Here is a 27,480-nt window from a genome sequence, read left to right on the forward strand (position 1 = left end):
GTCTTGCATACGCTAAAGTTTGAATAATATTATAAGCAGGTCAGTGGCAGGATTTCTCTAATCACAGATTAGACAGATTTGGTTTGCCTAACCCATGTTAGAATTGTGTTGTCAAACCATTCTGTATACTTTAGAAGGGGACAGAGAAGGTTGTCTGTAGTACAGTTCGGATAACTTACTCAAACAAGTAGGTCCTATTGAAGTCTACTGTATCAATGGAAAGCCAAAGTTTTCAAGGTTTAGCCACCTGAACAGGGCAATAATGCTAGAATCTCCTAACAGCCATACTTAAACATGGTTTCCACTAACAGTTCTGGTTACCGTGAGGAAAAAAAAGCCAGAGATTCAGATACAAATGCTCAACCTTGTAGTTGATTAGCTGGCGGGTTAACAAAATGTGAAGAGGTGATGAGGGAGGGACATTGCTACAGATGAGTATTTTACTACAGTATCTGAAACTATCTAGCAGCAGTGGAATTTTCCCCCCCTGTGTTTATCATACCTTCCTTTTTAACCAGGGCCCACGATGATTCCGAAAGGCTAGGTAAGCACTGACTAGCAGACTGAAAGTTCTGTATGAGCTGTGCAGCCAGTACTGTTCCTTTCAATATTACATCTGCAGTGTATTTAGACTCCCCTGAAACTGCCTCTGAATTCCTTTAGAGAGACAAGGTGGGTGTGGCAATATCTTTTATTGGACCAACTTCTGTTGGTGCAAGAGACAAGCTTTCAAGCCACACAGAGCCCTTCTTCAGACCAGAATTCCTTTATCTGATTTAAAATGTGTTGGGGATTTTTTAGTTATATTGTATAGTAGTAGTGCCCTCTGGCGGCTAGCTGCAAGAGATCAGTTCTAATATTTCCATACTGAAGCTTTAGGGGTTTATCGGCTATCAGCTTCTCCTATTTAAAGGTTATAGGTAGCATTCAGATATCTACACATCTCTGCTGACATGTCTAGTTTGAGTGATGCAAACAGCATGAATAGCATTAACTAAAACCAACTTCTGTTCTGGAGAAGTCCAAAAGAACTACATAAGGTCTTGTGTACAGTGAGATTTTGTGCATCATTTTGCATTTGTTTTAAAATGTAAAGGAGCATCTAGAAATTCCCAGAATTTAAACTGTTTGAATTCTTTGAAAAATCAAATCAGAATTATTCTAACCTCAATATCCTACTTCAAAAGGTGAGAGATGTGTTGGAAGGTGCATTATTAGCCTTAGGTTCTCTGTGCATGTACCTTCAACTAGCCAGTTTCTCCTGTTGTTGGGAAACTTTCAAACAGCAACAGAGGAGAGGACAAGCATTTTTAAAACAAAGAAAATGTGACTGTAAAACAATCAAAATGGGCAAAGGGGCTTAAGCACTCTGTACAATGTTGAACTCTTTTAAAAATGACTAGATTTGAACCTGAGAGTTTCCCTTTAAAGTGTAACATACAGTAGTTAATTGGCACTCATACGTGTAATGTTCTCTCTGTGATGCAGCTGCCCCATGTTTAAAAATCTCCACAGGATTTTGTTTAATATATTTTATCCCATATAGTTTCATTCCAGATTTTCTGATTAACCACACCCATCTTTTAACTTGCTGTTCCATTACAGATGGGGGATACTGGACCAAATCCCTACTTATTTTACTTATGAGTAGGAGATCTACTTAAATCAGAGGGGAAAAAATCACATTTTTCACAGGTTGGTTATGGCATAAATAGCAAATTTTGCAGATGTGTTACACCATGCATCATATCCACGAAATTTGCTATTATTGCATGACCAACCCACAAAAAATGTGATTTCTCCACAGCATTTCTCAAACTGGGGGCCCTGACCCAAAAGGAGGTTGCAAACCTATTGGGAGGGGGGCGTGGTATTGACACCCTTACTTCTCTGCTGTTGCTGGCAGCACCACTTCCTGAAGCTAGGCAGCAGGAGTGCAGTGGCTGCTGTCCGAGCGCCCAGCTCTGAAGGCAGCACTGCTGCCAGCAGCAGCAGCAGAGAAGTAAGGTGGGCTGGCCACGGCGCTGCCTTCAGAGCTGGGCGCATGACCAGCAGCTGCCACTCTCCGCTCTGCCTTCAGAGCTGGGTGACCGGAGACCAGATTTCACAGTTTAAACCAGATTTCACAATCCATGACATGATTTTCTGTGAATTCATTAGACCCCTACTTATGAGAGCAGTCCCAATGGGGCAGATTTTCTGCTGTGCCCAGTTTTGGGTGTAGCAAAGTGAGGAGCTGTTACTGAACTAATTACAGCTCCCTGATTCTCTGCCCCAGCTCCCCAAAGGACCATGAACCAGCTGGGGATGACCAGAGTGCACTGTACTTCAGCCACTCCTACTCCCCCACCTATACCATGCTCCCTGAGCCAAGGGCTGCAGAAAAGAAAGCATAGGTATCGGCTTTGTGAGGTCTGCATCCACTGTGAACTCTTTTGCCCTGAGGGAATCCCTAGCTGCAGCAGAGGAAACTACCTGCAAGCTCCCTTAGGGCTGATCTACACGGGGCGGGAGGAGTCGATGTAAGATACGCAACTTCAGCTACGGGAATAGCGTAGCTGAAGTCGACGTATCTTATTTCGACTTACCTCAGGTCCTCACGGCGTGGGATTGATAGCCACGGCTCCCCCATCGACTCCGCTACCACCGCTCACCCTGGTGGAGTTCCGGGGTCAATGGGAGCGCGTTCGGGGATCGATATATCGCGTCTAGATGAGACACGATATATCGATCCCCGATAGATCGATTACTACCCGCCGATTCGGCGGGTAGTCTGGACATACCCTTAGTCTTCAGTTGCATGAATAAAGTGGGCAGAATGTGTCCCTTTAGTAGTAGTGGCAGAGAAAATACTTTATTATCACAAAGATATAATTGAATGATTTCCTTCTGACCTGGAAGCCCAGCTGCGTGCTGGGCAACAGGAGAACTAAATGTGCATCAGTGGAGCTAAGGGATGTCACAAAGGAGTATTTGCCACTGGTTCAGTGGAGGAGGACAGAGGGTAATGGCAACTCATAACTCAAGCATGTCCTGATCTCAGTTTAGCTTTGCAATCAACTCCAGGGCATCTGCTCTTGTACTCTCCTAGCAGGAGGGAAAATGCCAGAACTGCAGTTGTCCAGTGCAAGTAAGGGCCATAATTTAGAGAAGATAAAATAGGGAGCACCAGGGCCCCATCTTCACTCAGGGCTGCCCGGAGGGGGGGGGGAAATGGGGCAATTTGCCCCAGGCCCCGGGCCCCACAAAGGCCCCCAGCCCCACCTCTGCCTTCCCCCATCCCCCAGCGTCTCAGCGCGCCGCGTCAGGAGCTGCCCTGGACAGCGCTGCAGCGGAGTGGCTCCAGCGGGGCCTGAGCTCCTCCCACTGAGTCAGAGCCGCGTGGTAAGGGGGCGGGGCTGCGAGCTCTGGTCCCGCCGGAACCACGCCGCTGCAGCGCTCTCCAGGGGCCAGGACAGCTCCTGGACGCGGCGCACTGAGGCTCCGAAAGAGGGGAGAGGCAGCAGTAACCCAGGAGCGGCCCTGGACAGCTCTGCTGGGGTGGGGCGGTCGGGGACAGGGAATGGGGGGTTGGATCGTGGGCGTTCCGGGGGTCTGTCAGGACGCGTGGGGGGAGGGTGGATAGGGGTCGGGGCAGTAAGAGGACAGGGAGGGTTGGTGGGGGGTGGGGTCCCAGGGTGGTGGTTGGGGTGGGCAGTGAGGGGATAAGGAGCAGCGTGGGTCGGGGATTCTGAGGGGGGCAGTCGGGGGGCAGGAAGTGGGTGGGGGTCAGATAGGGGGCAGGGCCAGACTGTTTGGGGAGGCACAGCCTTCCCTACGCTAAAGCTCATTCAGCAGTTTGAGGCTTGCAGACAGCTATTTAACACAATAAGCCAAGCTGTTATCTTTTCCCTTAGGGCTACCATCCCTTTCACTTCTCAAATGCCAAATTATAGTCTACATTTAATTTCAATGCCATAGGGAGACTCATGTCAGGAGAGGGTAGCTTCATTTAAAAGTAGCCACTTTAAATTAACAGTGATAGAGCCAAGAGATCCATGGGGGAGGGTTCACATGAGAAGAGCAATATCATACACCACCTACCTCCTTCCCAACCCTACCAAGGGAGACCCCCGTCCCCTGCATTCCCCGAGGCTCCAGAGGGGTTAATTCAGTGGTTCTCAAACTTTTGTACTGGTGACCCCTTTCACATAGCAAACCTCTGAGTGTGACCCCCCCTTATAAATTAAAAACAGTTTTTTATATATTTAACACTATTATAAATGCTGGAAGCAAAGTGGGCTTTGAGGTGGAGGCTGACAGCTCGCGACCCCTAGTAATAACCTCGTGACCCCCTGAGGGGTCCCAACCCCCAGTTTGAGAACCCCTGGGTTAATTTAATTTTAGCACCCTGTGTCCAGTCACATGCATGTGCTATTTTGAGCATTTCAGTTTTTACAACATAGGCTCATCCCACATTCTGGAACAAGCTCAAATGCTCAGTTCGTGGAGTACGTACATAAGCTATACTAAAGACAAACCCACAGTAACCGTCTCCAGTTTGTGAGGGGCCCCATGCAGCCAGTCTCTAGGAAACAGATAAATTCATGGAGGTTAAGTCCATTAATGGCTATTAGCCAGGATAGGTAAGGAATGGTGTCCCTAGCCTCTGTTTGCCAGAGGGTGGAGATGGATGGCAGGAGAGAGATCAATGGATCATTACCTGTTAGGTTCACTTCCTCTGGGGCACTTGGCATTGGCCACTGTAGGTAGACAGGATACTGGGCTGGATGGACCTTTGGTCTGACCCAGTATGGCCATTCTTATGTTCTTATGTTCTAACCTAAATGAACCCAAAGTTATGGAGACAGATATGAGTCAAGGAAGCCAGCAGAGTATCAGAAACCTGGAAAAATCTCTGAGTGGATGGGTTCAGGTGTTTGGTCACAAGCTGAGGTGGTTCAAAAGTTTTGGATTTTTTTTTTAAGCAGAATTTTTTTATTGTTTCTTTAAACAATCAAACACAGCAAGCAGCAAATATTTGGCCACACACTTCTGAACCCCCAAACCATGTTCAGGTTTTGGCAGACTAATTTCAGCTTTTCAATTAAAAAAAACAATAACAAATTTTGAAGGAAAGCAGACATTGTCCGTGATTTTTTTCTGCTTTTTTAAAACCCCTTGTTTTCGATCCAAAAAAAGTTTTGACGGAAAATATTTGTCCAACCCTTTTAATGAGCTTTAGTGCCTTTTAGCACTAGCTGATGCTGAGAACCAGTGATACCTTGTAAAGGTGACTTGAAAATAAGTTTTCTCAAAACTAGGTTTGTGCCGAGATGCAGAAGGTTTTTAAATGTTTATTTTTCCCAGGGCCGCCTGCGGGGCGAAGGGGGGGCAAGTGGGGCAATTTGCCCCGGGGCTGCAGGGGCCCCCACGAGAATATAGTATTCTATAGTATTGCAACTTTTTTTATGGAAGGGGACCCCAAAATTGCTTTGCCCCATGCCCCCTGAATCCTCTGAATGTCCCTGTCTTCACTGGCTTTGTTTGGAACAGGGACATGCACACACATGCAAGATGCAGATGAAGTTTTGCATGTGTAGTGTGACGTTGCACTCCATAATGTTTATGAATGTGAATATGATGTAACTGGAATATGCTTCATGCAAAAGGTCTCTTGTATCATTACAAAGCTTATGATCTACTGAGTGTGTTCATCCTATTTGTTTGCATGTATTATTTCTATGTCTGGAGTTAGGAGAATAAGATATAAATTTGTATTACTATTGTAAACATATTAAGTGGAAGCCATTAAGGGTGCTTCTGAATCAATGACCTGTAAATCGCTCTGTTTACTTGCAAACCTTCCTGTGTACCCGTGGGTCAGGCTGGAAGGATGTAGGCTGTGGTCTCACAGGACATGTGAACAGGTCACCTGATACTGGAATCCATCTTAAAACTGGTGCTTTTCCATTTAGAAGGAGGGGTGGGGACCCAGAGAGACAAAGGATTCCCGCCTTGTGCCAAAGCTATAAAAGGGGGTGGAGCAGGACAAGGAGAGGCCAGCCATGAGAAATCCCCTGTTTACCACCTGAAATATCTGCTGGAACTAACAAGGACTGTACCAGGGGAAAGGATTGGACCCAGACTAGGAAGGAGTCTACTCTGTGAAAGAAGCTTATTGGAACATCTCTGAGGGTGAGAGATGACCTGTAATCAGTTTCTTAATGTATTAGGCTTAGACTTGCATGTTTTTGCTTTATTTTGCTTGGTGACTTACTTTGTTCTGTCTGTTATTACTTGAAACCACTTAAATACTATTTTTTATACTTAATAAAATCACTTTTGTTTATGAAAAACACAGAGTAAGTGATTAATACCTGGGGGAGAAAACAGCTGTGCATATCTCTCTATTAGTATTATAGAGGGAAGACAATTTAAGAATTTACCCTATATAAGCTTTATACAGAGTAAAACGGATTTATTTGGGGTTTGGATCCCATTGGGAGCTGGGTGTCTGGGTGCTGGAGATAGGTACCTGCTGAGCTGTTTTCCATTAAGTCTGCAGCTTTGGGGGCGTGGACCATACCCTGGGTCTGGGTTGCAGCAGGCTAGCGTGTCTGGATCAACAACACAGGGTTCTGGAGTCCCAGCCTGGCAGGGAAAACAAGCTCAGAGGTAATTTCAGCACATCAGGTGACAGTCCCAAGGGGATCTCTGTGACCAAACCCGTCACATGTAGATCAACAGAACAAAGACTACTGAGTACACCTTGCCACAGCAATCCAGAGCCCAGATGGCCAGTCAAGTCTGAGCAATGAATGGAGCTACAAACTCAGTGGGACAATGTCAAGGACTATTTTATACCCTCTAGCACAGGAGCGGGCAAACTTTTTGGCCTGAGGGCCATATCAGGGTTGCAAAACTGTAAGGAGGGCCAGGTAAGGAAGGCTGTGCCTCCCCAAACAGCCTGGCTCCTGTCCTCTATCCACCTCCTCCCACTTCCCACCTCCTGACTGCCCCCCTCAGAACTCCTGACCCATCTAACCCCCCCCACTCCTTGTCCTCTGATCGTCCCCCCCGGGACCCCACCACCTAACCAACCCCCCCCCCCAAAGCCCTTTTCAGAATGCGGCCCTGCGAACATGGACGGAGGACTCAGAAGGAGCAAGGGCAGTCACGCAGCCAGAGAGAAGCGGTGGTTTCCCCTTCAAAGTGCGGCTTCTCTCCGGCCGGCTGCGCGGCCACCGGGTGCGCCTCCTGAATCCTCCGGGCCACTTTTGCAGCACTCCCGCCACCTGCACCTCCTGCCTGCTCCCCTGAGGCTGCAGGTGAGCTCCCTCCCTGCTTCCCTGCCCCCGCAGTGCAGCCCCCCCCCCCCCCCCACGGGAGGTGCGCCAGTGCTGGGCTGCCCGAGTGCCCAGCCCTGGGGCCCCCTGTTGTTGGGGGTCCCCGTACCAGGGCACCCTATGTTTGCTGGTAAATCCACCCCTGAGCCGCGCCGCCCGTCCGGAGCCGGACATGCCACCGCGCTGCCCAGCAGGAGCTCGCAGCCCCACCGCCCACAGCGCTGGTGGCACGGCGGGCTGAGGCTGCAGGGAAGGGGGGACAGCAGGGGAGAGGCCGAGGACTAGCCTCTCCGGCCAGGATCTCAAGGGCCGGACAGGACGGTCCCGCGGGCCAGATGTGGCCCGCGGGCCATTTTTTGTCCACCTCTGCTCTTGCAAGATCTTAACAACTCCAAAGGAGAAGCTCCAGACTATGGCATAAAGACTGAATAAAAGAAGAATAATTTCATGAAATAGACATTGTGAAGACTGAACAAATACCACTGTACTTGTAATGTGGCTAAACATAAATTCACTTCCACATAAAATTATGCTGTCACGCATTGAGTAATTATTTATATCATTTAAAAATTTGATTTGCCATTGTTTGTAATAATCTCCTAGAATCGTCTTCCAATAAAATCCTTTCTCAAATTAATTTATCTTTTTGTATTTGGGGAAAATATGTTCCCTCTTCATTTCCAGTATGCATTAAATGTAAGTGACTCTTTTCTGCTTGAGAATCACATCTTCAACTGATATATCATGTTACTAAGCCAAAACAGCTCATTATATTATCATCAGAGCTCTGGAACCAGTGCTCAGAATTAACTGCTGCTGTTGATTGTATATGTCTAGGATACACACATATAGTAGCTATTACCTACCAGTCCCAGCCCCATTGAAATCAATGGCAAAATTTCCATCGACTTCAATGGAACCAAAATTTCACCCTTAGATTCTACAAGACTTTCCATCAGAGAATTGCCATTATAAGAAGGTTCAGTTTCAGGCCTATAAAACTTGACAGCATCTTTTTTTAACTATTACTGAAAAAAACTCACACCTTAAACAGAGATAATAAACTGCCTTATGAAACTTGAATCTTGACCACTCTAGTCAAGCATAATATACTTTACACTTTAGTATGTGAAACTATACTCTTCAAGACACACAAAATATACTATACTTCTCGAGCAAAACATTGTATACTATGTGAATATAGGGCCTGATCCTGCAAACCATTCCTCACGTAAGCAGAAAAATTAAGACATACCTGTGCAATCATCACACTTGATGTTGCCAGCTGCTCATTAGTGTGTTCATCATCTGACAACGTAGTGCAAAAAATGTTTCATTTAATTTCACTACAAGCCAACAAATCCCAGCTTTCCCAAATTCCCTATCCCCTAAGGGTCTGGTAGTTAGGAAGCCTTATTTTCTAAAGAACATATACAGTAATCAGACCTAAGGCCCAGGCGGTTGTTAGCATATTTCAACCAGAGTGTGCACAGGAAAATAATGGTTGTCACCAATCTACAGAAACATTAGGTCAAAGTAAACATTTACCACAGTAAGATATGGTACAAAAACCTCACTGTGATAGGCATTTTAGCTATACGAAATATTGCAGTAAAGTCAATACCACCATACAGTGCTTATAACTTGGCTTCCAAACAATAGATCAGTATTAGCAACATAGTGAATAGTAATTCTGCTTTTCTTTCTTACAGGGCTGGAAATAACTGGTGGTGGGTTCCTACAGTTGCACCTATGATGGGAGGCGTAATTGGAGCCATTACCTATATTATTTTTATTGAAATTCATCATTCAGATACACAGCTGGAAGAAGACACTGATATGTATGAAAAATATGAACTTACCAATATGGAGAAAGAAGAAAGAATTTGTGATCAGAACCCTGTTCGGATTTAAAGCAAAATGACTGTATAGGCCATTCTGCAAACACTGTGTGCCTCAATTAAAGTACACACTTCATAAGTTACATGTGACCTGCACAGAAAACAAGTCCAAAAAGGATTTCTTCCCCTGAAGCAGAAGGCTGATTATTCCAAAATCTGGGACGTAAATTACTTACTTGCTTCAGGAGAAAAAATGCTGTCTTTTTTTCTGTGATTTTCAGGTCAAGTTTTCTTCTAGATGAAATTGTAATGGGATGATACACTGATTTGCTAATTCAATCCATACAATCCATAAGTCAAGTGATCTAACTAACCACTAATGGATGAGGCACTTCGTCACAAAACTGCCTGCACAGAGACAGTTAAGTGGTCCAGTGCTGCATTACCATGTAAAGAAACGATTTCACTCATTACAGCCATTTATTAAAAAAAGGCATGTGCTGAAAAGATTATGCGTTAGGAAAAACAATATCAGAATTGCCCAAAAGTTAATTGAAGTGGTTTGTACTTAATTTTGTATCTGGGTATTAACTGGACAGCTGTGAAAGGCTATGCAAGTGGTGAGGATTGATAATAGATAACATGTTGACAAAAGGTAAGAAATCTCTGTCTTGAGCTCTAATCCAAAAAGATAATATTGATACTTTTGCTCAGCTTCTTCATAGCTGTAATGCTCCAAGTAAGTTTTCAAACCAATTGATTAATCTTAATGGAATCTATTTAAAACCTAAACTAGATTATTCATCCAAATGTCTCTTGCTGTGTTCTCTGGGTGAATTTCATCCTTGCACAGAGGGCCAGCAGCACAAGGCTTACGCAATGCAGACACGTCCTATGCACTACTTAAGCTCATAAGAGGCCTCGTGTGGGCACTCTGCACAGGATGAATTTCATCCTCTAATAGGGAGCAATTTTTGTTTTGGTGGCTTCAAGTCATCTCACAAAAACAGTCATTAAAATTAGAAATAGGTCCAAAGCCAGACCCCAGATTCAAACTGCACTGAGCTCTGAGATCCAGACTGAGTTCAAATCCAGACAGGCTCTGAGGAGTGGGCTCTCTTTCTCTAATGAAGATGGTTAGATGTATTCTACTTCCACACTATTTAGCTTATGCTAGTCAGCATCGTTATCAAGTCCTCACTTTGAAAATCCAGGTTCCTGTTTTATCAATGTAAATGGAATGTGTCAAATTAGCTCAAAGCAATCTCTAATTTTTATATGGCTGTGATTGTGAATAAAGAGACTTCATGTTCAAAAGCTATGTTCTAAAGCTCTGGTTATCAGCTCTATTCACTCATTTTAGGGTATTATTGTTCCCTATTTAACCTCAATCCATCCTCAACACCCACATTTTCTCCAAAGTATCTACACTGGGGAGTGCAGAACTGTTTTTATGGGCAGCCATTCCAACAAATGACAAACAGAGGTGGTTTTGAGAATAATGTGGTCAGAAGCCTTCTCCCAATTTCCAGAGGGCAGGTCTGTTACTCCCCTTCCTTGACGTAATATGCCAGTAAAAATTCAGACAAAAGCTTTATTTGAATTTGCATTGTTGACTGGACATTGACGATACCATTTACCTGAGGAGCTGCATAGAATCATAGGACTGGAAGGGACCTCAAGAGGTCATTTAGTCCAGTCCCCTGCATGCAAGGCAGGACTAATATTATCTAGACCATCCCTGACAGGTGTTTGTCTAACCTGCTCTTAAAAATCTCCAATGACGGAGATTGCACAACCTCCTTGGGCAATTTATTCCAGTGCTTAACCACCCTGACAGTCAGGAAGTTTTTCCTAATGTCCAACCTAAACCGCCCTGGCTACAATTTAAGATCATTGCTTCTTGTCCTACTCTCAGAGGTTAACTAGAACAATTTATCTCCCTCCTCCTTGTAAAAACCTTTTATGTACTTGAAAACTGTTATCATGTCCCCCCCCTCAGTCTTCTCTTTTCCAGACTAAACAAACCCAATTTTTTCAATCTTCCCCCATAGGTCATGTTTTCAAGACCTTTAATCATTTTTGTTGCGCTTCTCGGGTCTTTAAAATTTGTCCACATCTTTCCCAGAACTGGACACAATACTCCAATTGAGGCCTAATCAGCGCAGAGTAGAGCAGAAGAATTATTGTGTCTTGTGTCTTGCTTACAACACTCCTGCTAATACATCCCAGAATGATGTTTGCTTTTTTTTTTTTTTTTTTTGCAACAATATTACACTGTTGACTCATGTCTAGTTTGTGATCCATTATGACCCCCAGGTCCCTTTCTGCAGTACTCCTTCCTAGGCAGTCATTTCCCATTTTGTCTGTGTGCAAACTGATTGTTCCTTCCTAAGTGGAGTACTTTCCATTTGTACTTATTGAATTTCATCCTGTTTACTTCAGACCATTTCTCCAGTTTGTCCAGATCATTTTGAATTTCAATCCTATCCTCCAAAGCACTTGCAACGCCTCCCAGCTTGGTATCATCTGCAAACTTTATACGTGTACTCTCAATGCCATTATCTAAACCGTTAACGAAGATATTGAACAGACTCAGACCCAGAACTGATCCCTGCTGGACCCCACTCAATATGCCCTTCCAGCTTGACTGTGAACTACTGAGAATGGTTTTCCAACCAGCATAACTCCATTTTCAATGAACATTTTAAGAAAATATACACAACCATAAAACACTCACATTGCCAAGTCACCATAGAAAAATGTCATATCTGCTTATAACCAGCTTGCTTTGGACTACTGTATTCAAAAACATATATTCAGTTAGATCCATTTGCTTGTCATATCGCACCACTTTTTGGAGATTCATCATAACAAAATGGGAGGGTAGGCATAGCTGGTCCATGTCTTTTGGCGAAGAGAAGAATACAGGAAAAGCAAGTGTATGGCATATACGTGATTGCTAACTGTACAGATCTATATGCAGGGTTTACAGCTGTGGCAGCTTCCTCCTCTGCCTTGTATATTGATATAGTGTACTGTTATAGCTTGTGACATCATACAGTAAAATACAAGGCTGTCAGAAAATGGAATTTATAAACTCTAACAATAACTTGCACTTATAGTACAAATCAGTAACACCCTTCCTCCAAACATCTGCTCTACAAACCTCAGTCTGTTAAATTACAGAACACTCCAAGGCACTGAGAGGTTAAGTAGCTTGTCCAAAATCACATAGGGTGTGATCCTGCAAGTTGCTGAGTGCCCTTAACTCCCACTGAAGTCGGTGCCTTACCGGAAGCATCTGTGCAGAAGATAAAAATATGCATGTGTTATGCAACTGGATGGGAGTAATAAGTTTTGCCTGGAATGTTTGCAGCAGGCTAAAGTTTGTTGTGCCAGGATTTTCCACAAGAAGGCCACAGCCAGTTAGCATGCCCCCCATACCACACGCTTTTGTTTCCTTTGGATTATGCACCATGGTACAAAGCGTGGAAGCATGGGTCAGGAACGTCTGAGTGGGACATTTTGCACAGGATATAGAACAACTGGTCTACGCCTATAGCATGTGTCTGTGTATTAGCTGTGGTACACAAAGCTCCTCTGCTGCATTTTCTGCATGGTGCCCAGACTGCTACAAGAGAAATCAACGGTGCATCTCCTCTCTAGATCATTCACAAACATTAAATCATTGTTTAAAGTTATCATAGTTGAAAAAAATGAATAGAAGCAACACACATCTCACCAATTTGGCTCAAAAACCTGCTATCATTAAGTTATCAATTCTACACATGGACCTATTTTTTAAATTAATTTTAACTCAAACTAATTAATGGGTTTATTTCTACATTCTCAGAAGATTCCCTCTGTACAAATGAGAGCTCTCTTTGACTTCAGTGGGGCCAGGATTTCACCCAGAAACTAAGTGCCATAGTTTTTGAGAGCATATGTTGCCCTCTTCATGCCAAACAAGGAGACTGAATCCTTGCTTTGAGTCCACAACTCATCTCAACCTTAACTCTGAAGTCACAATCAGCATCTTCATAACACAGCTGAAAATTTGAACTCCATCTCATGCTACAGGCCTCAATTCACGAAGCTCAGTTTGTGCAGAATAAAAGTATTTTTAGTTTACATAATCATGATGTTGTCTATTATCAATTGATAGTGCAAATGTGCCCATTGCCTGAGTTAATATAAGATGGTCAGGTACAAAGAAAAGGTTTTCCATTAAGAGAGATTTTCCAGTCAGTGAGTTGACATTGAGCAGGCTTCAATGTACTAATTTGAATCTGAAATATCAGCTCCTGGAGAAAAGTCACTTTCAGAGCATTATTTGATGTTCAGGTTATCTTTCGGACAATTTAAATAGTGTCTTAAAGCTAATTAATCACTTTACTAATTTAGAGTCCGATCTTGCAAACAACACTGGGTCAAATGCTTACTACTGCTATTGTTCCATAGAAGTCAATGGCACCACTCATAGTAATAAGCAATGTGACCATTAGTAAGTGTTTGTAGGATCAGGCTCTTAGTGTAGCTGAAACTGCACTTTCAAGTAGTTTTGATTCAAAAATTTGGATTATACTGCAAATGAGTTATAATCCAAACCATAATGAGTACATTCTAATACCAATGTTTATTTATATCAAAATCCTCCCCTTTGGCACTGAAGAAAATACTAAGAAATAAATAGCCACTAATCATGACATACAGTGTTTTATAGGCTGGTGTTGCAAGAACACATTAACTAACCCTATTCCCAGAACATAAACTCTGTGGCAAATTACTTGGGTCAGAAGCTGTGCCAGGAGCACAGGAATGCTGGGGCATGAATAATGGCCATTGTGGGGTCAGGAGGCATCCATGCACAGACAAAGTGGACCAAGCCCCTATATCTCAGCCTGTTCCCCTTTGCAGTTCTGCTTGGGGAAAAACTCTTGAAGTAGCTTTCCCACAGGTCTGAACTAAAGCCAGAATTAGGATGGAATAATTTTGTCTACATAAGTCTCATTCCAGCAATCCATTTTAAGGCATGCACAGATAGTCAGAATTTGGTCTACCGTGCTTTAAAAACTCCCAGGCCAACGGATCCACAGGGGAGCTCCATTGAGGTTAACAGAGTTATACCAGGGATGCATTTTACTCTTTAATTTAAATTTACATAACAAAATTTGATGTACAGGTTACAATAACCAAAGGAAATAACCCAACAAAACAATGGTTAAGTGAGGTTCTTCACTTTGTCACAGAAATCAGCACAAGCAAGGAGATTCAGAGTTGTAACTGATATTTCATTCTTCATCATCCTGCAAGGTATTACCTCCCTACAGCTTATGGTCTTTCTGGTAGTGTACATTCTGCTCTCTTTCCTTAGCCGTCTCTATTTTCTCTGCTCTTTCTCTATATAGTACAATGGCTCTCCAGAGATTTATATTCAGCATTTTTTTCAGCTACTTTCAAATCTGAGACTGTTCTCATGAGAGCAACTACAAGTTTTACCTCACATGCTTGTTTTTTGGCAGTTGCCTGCATTTTTTCTCCCACCAAACAACCTTGCACTGGAAAATACAAGTAAACTGACTAAGATGCAGTAACAGCTGTTCTCTGTCTGTTCAGTACAATTGTTATTGCATTACTGGCTCCATGACTCCGTAGTTTTAAAAATTTTTCTACGTTTTAATCTGTTGCTAAACTGTAACAAAAGAGTATTTAGGAAAAAACATCTTCTGTGCATAACAGTATTTAGATTTTTTTTTACCTGCATCTTGTTAAAATTATTTCTTTGTATGGCACTACTACTGTTACTGTCTCTGCTTTTCTAGTCAGCCTAAGGTGTACAGTGTCTGTTTGCTGATCAACCAAGAATGAATAGTAGGTAATGATTTTAAGCCATTGATATGTGCTCTGCGTATCTAAATGGAACACTAAAGAAACCTACATAGGCGTGAAAGAGGATGCTGTGCACACTATCCTTGTGTGGGTTTTCCCCTCATTCCTCCTCTTTTCCTTCCTTAAAGGGATGTTATCAGGAAAAAAAACAATTAAAACATATTCTTCTGTATGCAATTAACACCTTCCTGAACTGAGTACAAATCAGATTTACTTCTCACTGTCTCCATATTTCCAACCCCAAGCATTCAAAAATCATAAAGTCAAACCCCAACCAGTCATGAGATCGGTTTAAAAATCATGAGATTTAAAAATAATAAATGTGGGTTTCTTTTTATTTGCCTTCTGGATTTTGTACCTTTAGGGGGTCCACATTTTCAATCTTTGCTTCATAATGAGGGCTAGAAATTTTTGCTTGTTTGTTTTAATGAAATCAGAGATTCTCATGTCATCATCTGACTCCAGGAACCAGGGCTTTAATTAAAAAAAAACAATCAATCATCATGAGACTCGTGATAAAAATCTCAAGAGTTGGCAACACTGCAGTTTATGCTGTTGTGCTTTTGCATTTCACTCAGTCAAGGCAACAGATGCAGACTGATCAGTTTCCTTTTTGTTTCTGTAGCTCATGCCCTAGCATATAGTGGGCTGTTTATACTAAGAGTGGAATTTTCAAAAGTACTACCACTGGCCCTACCTCTGCTCCTGCTGAAATCAATTGTAAGGGTACGTCTATACTTACCTCTGGGTCCGGCGGTAAGCAATCGATCTTCTGGAATCGATTTATCGTGTCTTGTTTAGACACGATAAATCGATCCCGGATCGATCCCGGAAGTGCTCACCGTCGACGCCGGTACTCCTGCTCCGCGAGAGTACGTGGAGTCGACGGGGGAGCCTGCCTGCTGCGTCTGGACCAGCAGTAAGTTCGAACTAAGGTACTTCGACTTCAGCTACATTATTCACGTAGCTAAAGTTGCGTATTTTAGTTCGAAGTGGGGGGTTAGTGTGGACCAGGCCTAAAACTCCCACTGACTTCACTGGGAACAGACTTATGCCAAGGTTGAATGCTTTTGAAGATAGCATCCTATATTAATTAGTATGTACTGAAGTCAGAAATGAATGTCTACATCTCAGAATCTGTTAGGAAGTGTGCATAGGCATGACTAGTTTTGTTTTGGAAGCAGGGTGCCTTTTAGTTTGTAGGATGAGTTCTTTGGATGCGTTAGATCTAGAGCCCAGTTAGGAGTTAATCTGTTCGGCAAGTCCCAGGCCAATTTTTTCAGGGCTGACCACGGATGCTGTATTTGTAGGTAGTGTGTTGCACATGATAAAAGACCTAGTTATGAAAAGTTAATGGCAAGTTAATCCATGGGACACCACAACCAAGTAACATTCTTTCATATGCTTTAAAGAATTAGAAATGCCTTTTAGCTGCATTTTACTGTTCTTAAAATTAAATTAAAAGTAAAGATACCGTGTGCATATAATGCAAGAAGAGAGCTAAATTTGGAGATCTTTTGTACAATAATTCACCACCATCTCCAGACACCTATTGTCATTTGGAACATTTCTAGGTAGCATCTTTTCACTTAGATGTTTAGAACAATTACAAATTCTACTACCAAACCTTGGACTGCAATGGCATGCATATTTAGGTACACAGACTAAGCCAAATTCTGATCTCCGTTATACTCTGGATTTACTGTGAAGTAAATCAGAGGAGAATGAGACCCATTGTTTCTTTTTGTTCATATTGGCTTTTCATTCTAGGACTACAGTACAACATAAAATCTATTCCTTATCATTAATGCAAAGCATCGAAGAGATTAATAATAGATAGCAAAGCCGAGATTCTCTTTAGCAGTAGAAAGAAACAGCCATAGGTCAGATAAAAACAAAGATAAATATCAATTCGGAAAAAACAGATTGTTTACTAAACAGCAGCAATGGGATGGCTCCTATTGTTATGGAAAGAGTGATGGAAAACGGTATTACATTTTGCTAATTTAACCATATTTTTCCTTCAGGTGTTTACACTCTACCTAAAATGCAATATCATGAAAGCAAAACACTACATAATTGCAAATATCTAGCCTTCCCCCCGTTTTACACTATATTTCAAGGCCCACACCTTCACCCCTATGTAACAAGAATGATTGTGGACAGTGTAAAAACTGGCAATGCAAACCGACAATGTCAGCCAATCAGCGCACACATCACCTTACACAACAGCTCACCTAAAGGCTTTCAGAAAGCCTTTATAACTGTAAATGGAGTGATACGGATGGCCTGCTGGTGAGCATCATAAATATGAAGTGTCCTCTGCTGTTTGTTGGAAGGCATACAGCTGTATCTGGGGTGGGGTGAGGTAAGAGACAGAATAATAAGATCCTTTATGCCTTCCCACAATAAAAATACAAGACTGCATGTTTCCATTGATTCAAGCGAAATTTAATTTCCCATTATAATGAAAGGAGAAGAGGTCTGATTTCTGTGCTGCTAGGCTTCCCTCCCAATTTTCTAGAGGCTTCAGCTTTAGATTTAGACTATGACTTGGGCTATACCCCCTGCAGGATGCATACGGGGGATAAGAACCCGTAAATCCTTTCCTGGCACAGGATATCCAGCCCTTGGATCAGGGAGTGCTGTGCAAACACTATTCTCCACCCATCTGTTTCGGGGGTGGGGAAATGTGTGAGGAGGACTAAGGAGTGGCTGGAATCTTTGCTCTGCCACCATAGTGTATTGGCCAGCATAGATGAGCTAGAGCAGAGGATGTTGTAAGTTAGACCAACAGCTAAATTACTTAACCCCACACCAAAGCAAGGGAAAGTAGGTAAAGAACTATGCCTCAGAGGGATGTCTCTGAGACAGTGCCTCCTAGGGGTATTCCTGGGATGGTGGTGCATGTTCCAGGCTGTGCCTAATGGCACAATCTCATCCTTAAAGGACATGAGCCCAGGATTGAGAATGGACACCATGATGCTCAGATACGATCTTGATGGGCACAGTATGAGGCTCTATATAGACAGGTAGGAATCATAGAAGTTGTACAACTACAAAGTCATTCAATAGATCTAATCATTAAAAATAAGAAAAAAAGTATGGAATGTTCTGAGCAGCTTCTTCTCAACCTATGTTTTATATTAGAGGGACAAATGTCCCCCAGCATCATATCCTAAACCTATCAGAAGCGAAATAAGGGGCTGTAAAAAAAAGCAAGTAGATGCTAAGATGATGATCTGCATTTTAGGCATGATGTCAGCAAGAGTTAGGGAGCTTGCAAGCAATTTGAATTTCAGGAATCTCTGTCAAACATTATAGAAGCAATAAGAAAATGTGCTCAGAAACAGAAAATCCACAAATTTTGGCAAAACAAACCAAGACGTGAAGGCCAGTGACAAGGCAGACATAATAAATGTTTGGCCACTTCGGGAAAATAACATTGTCTGTGGAACGTGACATAAATAGATAGTGGTGACAAGCAACTGTGACCTGACAGTTCTGGAAGGGTGGGTAAGGTCAGGTACATCAGTCTTAGGCCTAGTCTACACTAGAAAATTAGGTCAGTTTAATTACATTGATTAAGGGTGTGAAAAATCCATACCCCTGAGCGGTATAGTTAAACCAACTTAAGTCCCAGTGTAGACAGTGCTAGGTCAATGGAAGAATTCTTCCAGTGACTTATCTAGCACCTCTCAGGGAGGTAGATTACCTACACAGACAGGTGAACCCCTCCCTCAGCACAGGTAGAGTTTACACCAGAGGTTCTCAAACATCATTGCACTGCGACCCCCTTCTGACAATAAAAATTACTACATGACCCCAGGAGGGGGGATTGAAGCCTGAGCCTGCCCAAGTCCCACTACCCGCACTGAAGCCAAAGCCCAAGGGTTTCAGTCCCAGCAGGAGCGGCGCCAGGGTTTTTGGCGCCCTAGGCAGGGTTCCTTCCGCGCTCCCAGTCGTCGTCGGCAATTCTGCGGCAGGGGGATCCTTCCGCGCTCCCGGTCTTTGGGGCACTTCGGCGGCGGGTCCCGGAGCGAGTGAAGGACCCGCCACAGAAATGCCGCCGAAGACCCGGAGCGCAGAAGGACCCCCTGCCACCGAATTGCCACCGAAGGTGGCAAAATGCCGCTCCCCCAAATCTTGGTGCCCTAGGCGACCGCCTAGGTCATCTAAATGGAAGCTCCGGCCCTGAGTCCCAGGCCTGTAACCTGAGCCCCGATGCCCAGGGCTGAAGCCCTCAGGCTTTGGCTTCAGCCCCAGGCGGTAGGGCTTGGGCCCCGGGCCCCAGCAAGTCTAACACCAACCCTGGTGACCCCATTAAAATGGGGTCCCGACCCACTTGGGGTCCCAACCCACAGTATGAGAACCGCTGGTCTACACTGAAGCACCGCAGCTGTGCCGCTGTAGCATTTCAAGTGTAGACAAGCCCTTAGAAAAAGGGCTTTAACGATTCCTATGAACTTAGAGGTTACCTCAGGTTAATTATGGGCACCTAATTAAGAGCAGCCTGAGATATTTAAAAACCTTTTCCTGTGAGAGAGCAAAGGGAGGAGGGGTGAGAAGCCAGCTGCAGAAGGGTTGTGTACAGCAAGGGGGAAAGGCTTCTCCTAGGAAAAAAGCAGTTTTTCCCTATAAGGGGATATCTTGTGTTTATTTCTGTTTGAGGAGGTGACCTTGATTCCCAGTGTAGCTGGGCCCTAGTGGGTTAAGAGGGTTGCTGGCAACTGGTAGCATAAGAGGAGGCAGATTTCCAGTGGGCGTTAGGAAATGTATTTTTGTTTGTTTAAAGATGCCCTAGTGTGAAAACCCCAAGGCCTACCCTATCAATATTGAAGTATTAAACCTCTGGAGTGAGGCTGATTTACCCCAGGCTCCTCCTCCCAACACCAGAGGGAGAAACGCTGGATCCTGACATGATAAAAGAGGTGTGTGTTGTCACAACACTTAATCACGGCCATTCTTTCCTTCTCCACTACGAGCATCATGTTTGACTCATGAAATTAAAATCTGGTCTCAGAGGTGAATTCAAACCTTCCCGAAATTAGTACATTCTAATTCAGGCACCTGTTTTGACACATCACTAGTCAATACAAAGAAATATAACTTATTAAAAGTTGAACTTTTGAGTCTTGTGTGAATGATGTTGCATATTTTAATGTGCTCACAAATAGCACTTAATAATAATCTAATACACCAAGAATACTTTCAGCATCCTCAAAAAGTAGTCTGTACTCCAGTCATTTCAATTTTGCAGTAATATAAATAGGATTGTCAATGAAAAAGTAACAGAGCATGCACCACTTTGAAACTCAAGAACACTACACTTGAATACAGAGATCAGGAACAAACTTGACCAGAATTCAACAGAAGTAACTAACCTCAAATAACTAACATGCAGCCACAGATACCTAAATTTGGCAGCAAAATATTGCTAACTTAAATAGCTGTTTGTTTTATCTGATGTTTTCTTGAATGGGATAAAATTGCAAATTATACTCAATGGTAAAACTCACCCAGGGCCTAGGATTGGTGGATATTATATTTTCCAATACACAAGCAAAAACTTGCATTTTCAAACTGGATGACTTATTTCAGAGTAAGGAAATACACCTGACCCAGGGGAACCCCTGAGCTGCCTGCCGGCAGCTCAGACCCCCTCTCCCTCCCAGCGCAGCGGGCACTGTAAATAAATAAATAAATAAATAAAATTGGGGGCACCGCTTTTTGGCGCCCCCAAATCTTGGCACCCTAGGCAACCACCTAGTTGGCCTAAATGGTAGCACTGGCCCTGTTTACATATACCTCCTGCCACCAAAGGATGAAATCCTCAGCTCACTGAAGTCAGTGGGAGTTTTCCCATTGGCTTCAAGAAGGTGAGGATTTCACGTTAAATGTCTAAATCCCCATATGTTTTCAGTGTTGTAGCCATGTCGGTCCCACAGACCTGAAGAAGAGCTCTATGTAGCTCGAAAACTTGTACCTTCCACCAACAGAAGTTGCTCCAATAAAATATACTACCTCACCCACCTTGTCTCTCTTAGATCCCTGTATGCATCTAATGTTTGCAGTCTTGGTGTTAACCTCCCTACACAGAAGGGAGAAAAATCAGGCACATGTGTTTTTTTGGAGAGGGTGGCATGGAAGGGGAACCATCAGGAGCATAAGGAAAAGAATTACTCTCCCGTTGGAGATCAAAATAATCACAAGGAAAGGAAGCTCCGGAGTGTGGCAGCTGCCCAGCCCCACCGCCTAATTACAACAAACTGGATGGAGTAAGCAAACAAGCTGCTCCATGAAGTCTTGGGGAGACAGAGGAGTAGTTGCACAAACCTCTGCTTAGAGGCACATATTCCTAACAACTACTGGCTGTACATGAAGAAGTAGTTTCTAATAGTAGTAGACAATCTAAAGTCACAAGCCATGTACATTATTGTAAAGCAATCAAACCAAACACTGCATGCACCTCAAAGGCTTCTGAATCAGTAAAACCCTGTGGCTAAACAAAATGTTAAAAGCAAACCACACACATTCCAACCTACTCCACAACAAAAAGGTACAAAATAATCAAAGCTGTAGACCCAGCAGCTGGGGTTTTAGGACCTCAGCCTCACATCACAATCAATTCTTTGAAATCTGAGAAATGTTGCGGTTAAAAGAACAGCTTTCAAACAAAGACAGAGGAGGAAGAAAAACTCCACCTAAAATATTTACCCTGCCAGCAAGAGTATTTGTACCCTTTTCTTGTTCCAAGTCTTTTATCTGTTTTACAGTATAACCGGCAGCAGGCCCTTCTCTCTCTCAGCAAGATTTCTTCTGTCTCTCAGCAGCTCCTGTCTTGACTGCGTGCCACTTGTCTTTCTATTCCCTTGAGCACAAGCTCCCATTAGTAACCTTCTCATTTCATGAAGCCAAAAAAAAAAGTGATTTTCAAGCTAAATCTCAGCAAGTTAATCAACTGGGCTTCCAACAACTTCTCTGGCAATCACATTCCTTTGTCTTTTTGTTTATTAGATGTGTTACATACAGGAGCCTGACATGATAGAGATTACCGCTTCAAGGAATTTGGATGAGTCCCAACAGAATCATGACCTTTTGGTACATAGGTGAGACAAGTGTTTTTTCAAGAGGCCCAAATGTTATGATTTGTGGTGTATTAGGAATAGGATTTATGATAATTTAATTTGAAGTTTAGAACATGCAAAATCTGAGCGGGTTGGGGATTCTATTTATACAAAATCAACCTTGGTTTGGAAAAAATTATTAGTTTGTTAACTAAGTTCTGACTGAAGAATTTTTATTTATGGGTATGATGCATAAGCCAGTAAGAACCCAGCTTGACTTTCAGATCCCAGACGAGCCTGTGATATTGTCAGTTAGAAAAAACACCTTTTTGCCTGTAGTCTGAGGTGATTTGATATGCACATTAGAGAGAGCTAAACCCAGAACCCCAAGATGCCATTTTTCAGTTACTTTTTAGAGTAACACTGTATTAAAAGAACAAAAACAAAAAACAAATACAAAAAACCTTCCCAGCTTTAGACACTTTATTCCATTACCATACATACAACACTTATTTAGAAGTCAAGTGTTAGAAGTGACTAAGCCCATTTCATAATTTTTAAAATATTATTGTGGCTCAGAGAGTGATGTTTAAAAATGGTCAACGAATGATCACTAACACAAACACATTTAACATCTGTACAATCATGCTAGGCTTTTGCTTTTATTAAGACACAAATATAATTTCTCCTCCAACTATTTCGCAGGTCTCAGGTGTGTTCATTTAGCCAACTCTTCTTTATTTTCTACATTCCTGTTTTTAGCAATTTGTTGCATATGGATTTATTTCTGTCACTTAGTCATGAAATGTGCATGGTTTTCCCTTTGACCTTTTCACTTCCAAGTGTCAGTGGCTAACTGTAGACTGCACTGCCACTCCCCTCTTTTCATGCATTTGGCATCTAACTGCTGGGAGAGCAATATATTATGTCAGGGGTCTCAAACTCAATTTACCTTAGGGCTAGTGCCAGTCCTCACATCCTCCCAGCAGGCAAATGTCACTCATGCCGCCCAGAACCCACCCCCCGAAAAAACTCCGCCCAAAAAACGCCAGCCCCCACCTGCCTAAGGCTCTGGGACAGAGTTTGGATGGGGGAAGAGGTCTGGGGTAGGGGATTGGGGTGCAGGCTCTGGGCGGGAGTTTGGGGGTGGGAAGGGGTATGAGGGGGGAGTGCCCAGGGGTGGCAGCTGGGGCCAAGGGAGAGACCTGGCCCCAAAACTGCTGGAGCCCCGCAGGCCACATTGGGGAGGCTCGTGGGCCGCAGATGACCCGTGGGCTGGAAGTTTGAGACCCCTGCATTATGTACTGCATCTTCCAGTGAACTGCAACACTTTAGTAGTTAGCAGTACCCTTGAGGGCCTGATCCTGCAATCTTTCTGCAGGCAAAACTCACATCAGTTTCCGTAACTTCATTTGCCTCAAAGGGAATATTTTGCCATAACGACGACTGTATTGGACCTTGAGTCTTTAGGATAGGCATCTGAAAGGATGGTCCAGTGGTTTGAATGCAAGCCAGGGTCTTGGGAGCCTGGGATTCAATTCTGTCCTCTGTCATGGATTAATTGCGTGACCCAGAGCAAGTGTCTGTTCCTCATCTGGATGACAGTATTTCTAAACCTCACAGCAGTATGGTGAGGGTAAATACATTAAAGATTGTGAGGTGCTCAAGTACTACAGTAATGGGGGCCTTATAAGAATCTAGATAGATGTAATTTCACTCTCTTTACAGCAAATATAACAATCTCCACTGCAGCAGTGAAACAGCAGGAAATGACTATGAGCAGATACCCCAGTCACCTGATTCCTCTGTTGAGTTTGGGTTTGGTTTAACACTCCTAGGAAAGGTGAATAAAAGTTGCTAAGGGCTCTGACAAACATTTCACTGGCAAAGCTTGGGGAAAGGCAGCACTTCAATCCGTCTGGCTTTCTTTAGTAATGTAAGAATCCCTGGAATTTTTTCAAAGAATTATATGACCAATCGCATTGGTAAGTTATTATCAATTCCATGCTGTCCCCAGGATTTTCTTACAAAGCTTTTTTTATTATTATCATTATTATTATTTTTAAATTTAACTTGTAAGGCAAGTTGCTATTCTTCACCATTACTTGTTATATTACTTCTTGCAGTCAGAAATAGGTGACTAAATGCTACAGAAATACAATATTTTAATTCTGAGTGGGAAATGTGCTTTGTAAATGTGCAGACTATGGCAAGGTCAGATTTATTTTTCAAACTATTCAGCACAGTTCCTCACCTTGAAATACAAAGGCCATGTCCATACTTTTTTTTTTTTAATATAAACACAAAACTGTTTGCCTATTTTGACATCTTAATTTGTACATTTTTTCAAGTGGTAACTGCTTGTTAAAATTTAATTTACAAGCAAATTATTTATTGATCCCTGCAGCTTGTTCATTCTCCAACAGAGGGCAGCTCAAGTAGTCAGCAGCAATTTAGGTATAAAGGCTAACATTGTCCTTTCTAAATGCTATGAATTTAATATATGTGGAAGGTGCCAAGACCTAGTTCTGGACAGTAAAGTCCTCTCTCCACAGAGCAGGAGTATGAAATTAGATTGTAAACTCTGAGAAGCAGGGACCATTTTTTTGTTTTACGATTGTACAGTGCCTAGCACAATAGCTGTCTGGCCCCTATTAAGGCCCCAAGGCACTTCTGTGATACACTTCTCCACACAGACCCAGCGTGCTTCAACTCTGACCGAAAGGACTGGGGGAAAGAAGATGGTCCACACAGTTCATTCAATCCTTCACCTCTCTGCTGAGACTGCTGATAAGGCTGTCAATTAGTGCTGACAGTGGTGGTGGTTTTTTGTGATTTGAATGTTTGCCCACTAAACAGAGACCACCAAACTCATTGTACAAAGTTTTGGGGACAGATTCAGATTCTTGTTTATACCAAAGGATTCACTGAGTTACTCCACATTTATTCTCAGGTGAATCAAATCAGAATCGGGTCCTTTAACTTTAAGAAGTAAAAAAGTAAAAGTTATTTGTATTTGGGAAAAAGTTCCTGCATGCCGCGACATCAAAAGATTGTGGTTAACTCAACTGTAGTGGCAAGGGGACCTGAGCAGGAGAACTATGTATATATCTCTTTATCAGGTCTATGGCGTTCTTAATTATATTGTTTGTATGAGACTTTTACTTTCTGTGCTGCAATCCTGTATGAATACTGTCTCCAGGGAGTAGCATGACAAGGACTGTGTATCTCATATGACTATCCCAAGCAAGCTAGATTTGTAATACTAATTAATTTTAACCAGCTCACATCCTGTGCTGTTCTATTGGTTACGTTCATTATCATTTAAAAGCTCCAGCAAAAAAGTTGCCTAATGAAAAAGCATCACCGTTTTTGAAGGATTTTTGACTGACCGAAAATGAGTCATCTTAATATGCAAAAGGCTGGGGAAAATAGGGATCTTCCATTACCATGTTGGCGGTCAGATAATGGAATTGGTGGGGCAGGAGCCAAAATTCAATAAAAGGAACTTAAATGGTAATACAAGCGGAATACTCTTGAGCCATTCTAGTTAGGCTGATTGGCCCTTATTGTCCTATTGGGAACCTTAAGAAAATCTTTAAAGTAAAGGAAGTGCTTGTTATGAAATAGATTATTGGAGTGTCTCATGTCAGGAGGCACTTGGCCATAACAATTTACTCATTTATCAAAACCTCATATTTCTCTAAGGGTTAAGTCCTGTCCTGTGCCTACAGCATGGTGGTGGAAGGCCAAAAATTCAGCAGAAATGCTGTGTTGCCCCAGCACACCAGGACCTAAAGCAGAGAGGCCTACAAAATGACTTCTAAGTACTGCAGTGGCAAGCACTCTACAGAGGGATGGAGAGAGAGTGAGTCGTGAGGCAGCTAAGTGGCAGGAGTGTGGCTTCTGGGTCTTTCAATCTAGTCTGTAACTCCACCTAGGGATACAAGGAAAAACTAGGGTCCCAGTGGGATGTGGTAGTTGCAATGGCCAAATTGCCAAGGTTCTTTGTACCCTTCCTCCAGGTTAGGAGAGAGTTCCATCAATTCAGCAACCATGTAGTACCTAAACACGAAGCTCTTTTACTTAAGATTTGTTCTGGTCAGGGCCAGCGCAACCCATTAGGCGATCTAGGCGGTCACCTAGGGCACTAACATTTGGGGAGCGGTGACCGCGGCGGCCGGATCTTCGGCCACTCGAGTCATCAGAGGTATTTTAGGGGTGGGACCTTCCGCTGCCTCTGTCGGGGGCGGTATTTCGGGGGCGGGGCCTTACGCCACCTAGGGCAGCAAAAAAGCTGGTGGCACTCCTGGTTCTGGTGACTAGCATTTCTCTCTTTGAGGGGTAGATTTTCATCTGGGCCTCTATCCAATATTTGCATGTGTGCACCCATCTTTACAACAGTGCACATATAAACTTGTTAACATTTGCAGGTGCAAACATTTACTGAAAATTCCAAAATTTGTGTCTGTCTGTAAGTCTGTTTAAAGAGCACTGTGATTGAAGTTTTTCAGCTAAAAAAATAAATAGGTTTGCATAAAAATAAAATCGAGGGGGAAAGTATTTCAGTGACTTTGGATTTTCAACAGGAAACTTCAGAACAAACCAAAATTTTCATTTTCATTCTGCTTGTAAAAAGGCCATTTGTTTTTGTTTTCTGAAATCTCAAAATTAATGGTGGGAAAGGGGAGTTTTGAAAATGTTTGCTTTTTCCACTCTAATTTTTTTCAAAATCTCCCCAACTTTCCAAACATTAAGAAGTGGTAAAAGGAAAAATGAAATGCTATAAGTCTGCCAACTCTAACTTTTCTAAAGCTGAAGTAGTTTTGAAAATTTAGAGTAGGAAAAAATCAGGGGGGAAAACCCTGCCACGATTCAGTTTATTACAATCACTGAAAAACAGGCAAGGGGGAGAAAAGGGACAACAAATTTTGAAAATTGGAATTTAAAAAAAATAATCAAATTTTTGAAAAGAAATTATCCCATTCCAAACCCTATGAAACAAATGAATTTTGATTTATTTTTGTGAAATTGTTTTTCCATTTTTCAACCAGCTGTGCTTTCAGGTGTTTGTATCTGCAATATTGATGTGCAGGTTCGCATGCACACGAGTGGAGGTCAAGGGCTGAAAAAAATCAAGCCCTAGGAGAGAGCCCTGGGTTAAACTGCAGCACAGACACTACCAAGAACAAAGTATTACCTAGAGAATGTTATAATATTGGAAGGGATAGGAAAGAAATGATGGAATAACACTAAGCTACATAAAATGTATTGTCTTAGTATATTGTTTTATGCTGCTACAAGATTACCTCTGGTCATATGGGACCAAAAATTGGTGGTCACTTTTATTAT

At 42.8% G+C, this 27,480-nt stretch overlaps 2 protein-coding genes across 6 annotated transcripts in view; both read left to right on the top strand.

Annotated features, from left to right (window-relative positions):
• Positions 1-10,486, top strand: part of AQP9 (aquaporin 9) — a 40,524-nt gene extending 30,038 nt beyond the window's left edge. The window contains exon 6 of the mRNA XM_005309388.5: positions 9,041-10,486. Coding sequence (XP_005309445.1) covers positions 9,041-9,242 — 202 coding nt within the window. The 3' untranslated portion in view covers positions 9,243-10,486. The remainder of the gene's footprint in view (positions 1-9,040) is intronic.
• The window catches only part of LOC101943069 (tetratricopeptide repeat protein 24-like), a 39,174-nt gene continuing 17,734 nt past the window's right edge, over positions 6,041-27,480 (top strand). For 4 of the 5 annotated variants that reach the window (XM_065558259.1, XM_065558258.1, XM_065558262.1 and 1 more), the window contains exons 1-2: positions 6,041-6,177; positions 22,079-22,170. In XM_065558259.1, the coding sequence (XP_065414331.1) occupies positions 22,134-22,170 (37 nt within the window). In that variant the 5' untranslated portion in view covers positions 6,041-6,177; positions 22,079-22,133. Of the gene's footprint in view, positions 6,178-22,078; positions 22,171-23,958; positions 24,114-27,480 lie in introns of those variants that run through there. The other variant, XM_065558261.1, reaches the window with a different exon arrangement.

The sequence above is a fragment of the Chrysemys picta genome, chromosome 10 (assembly GCF_011386835.1).
Source record: "Chrysemys picta bellii isolate R12L10 chromosome 10, ASM1138683v2, whole genome shotgun sequence".
Lineage (NCBI taxonomy): Eukaryota > Metazoa > Chordata > Testudines > Emydidae > Chrysemys > Chrysemys picta.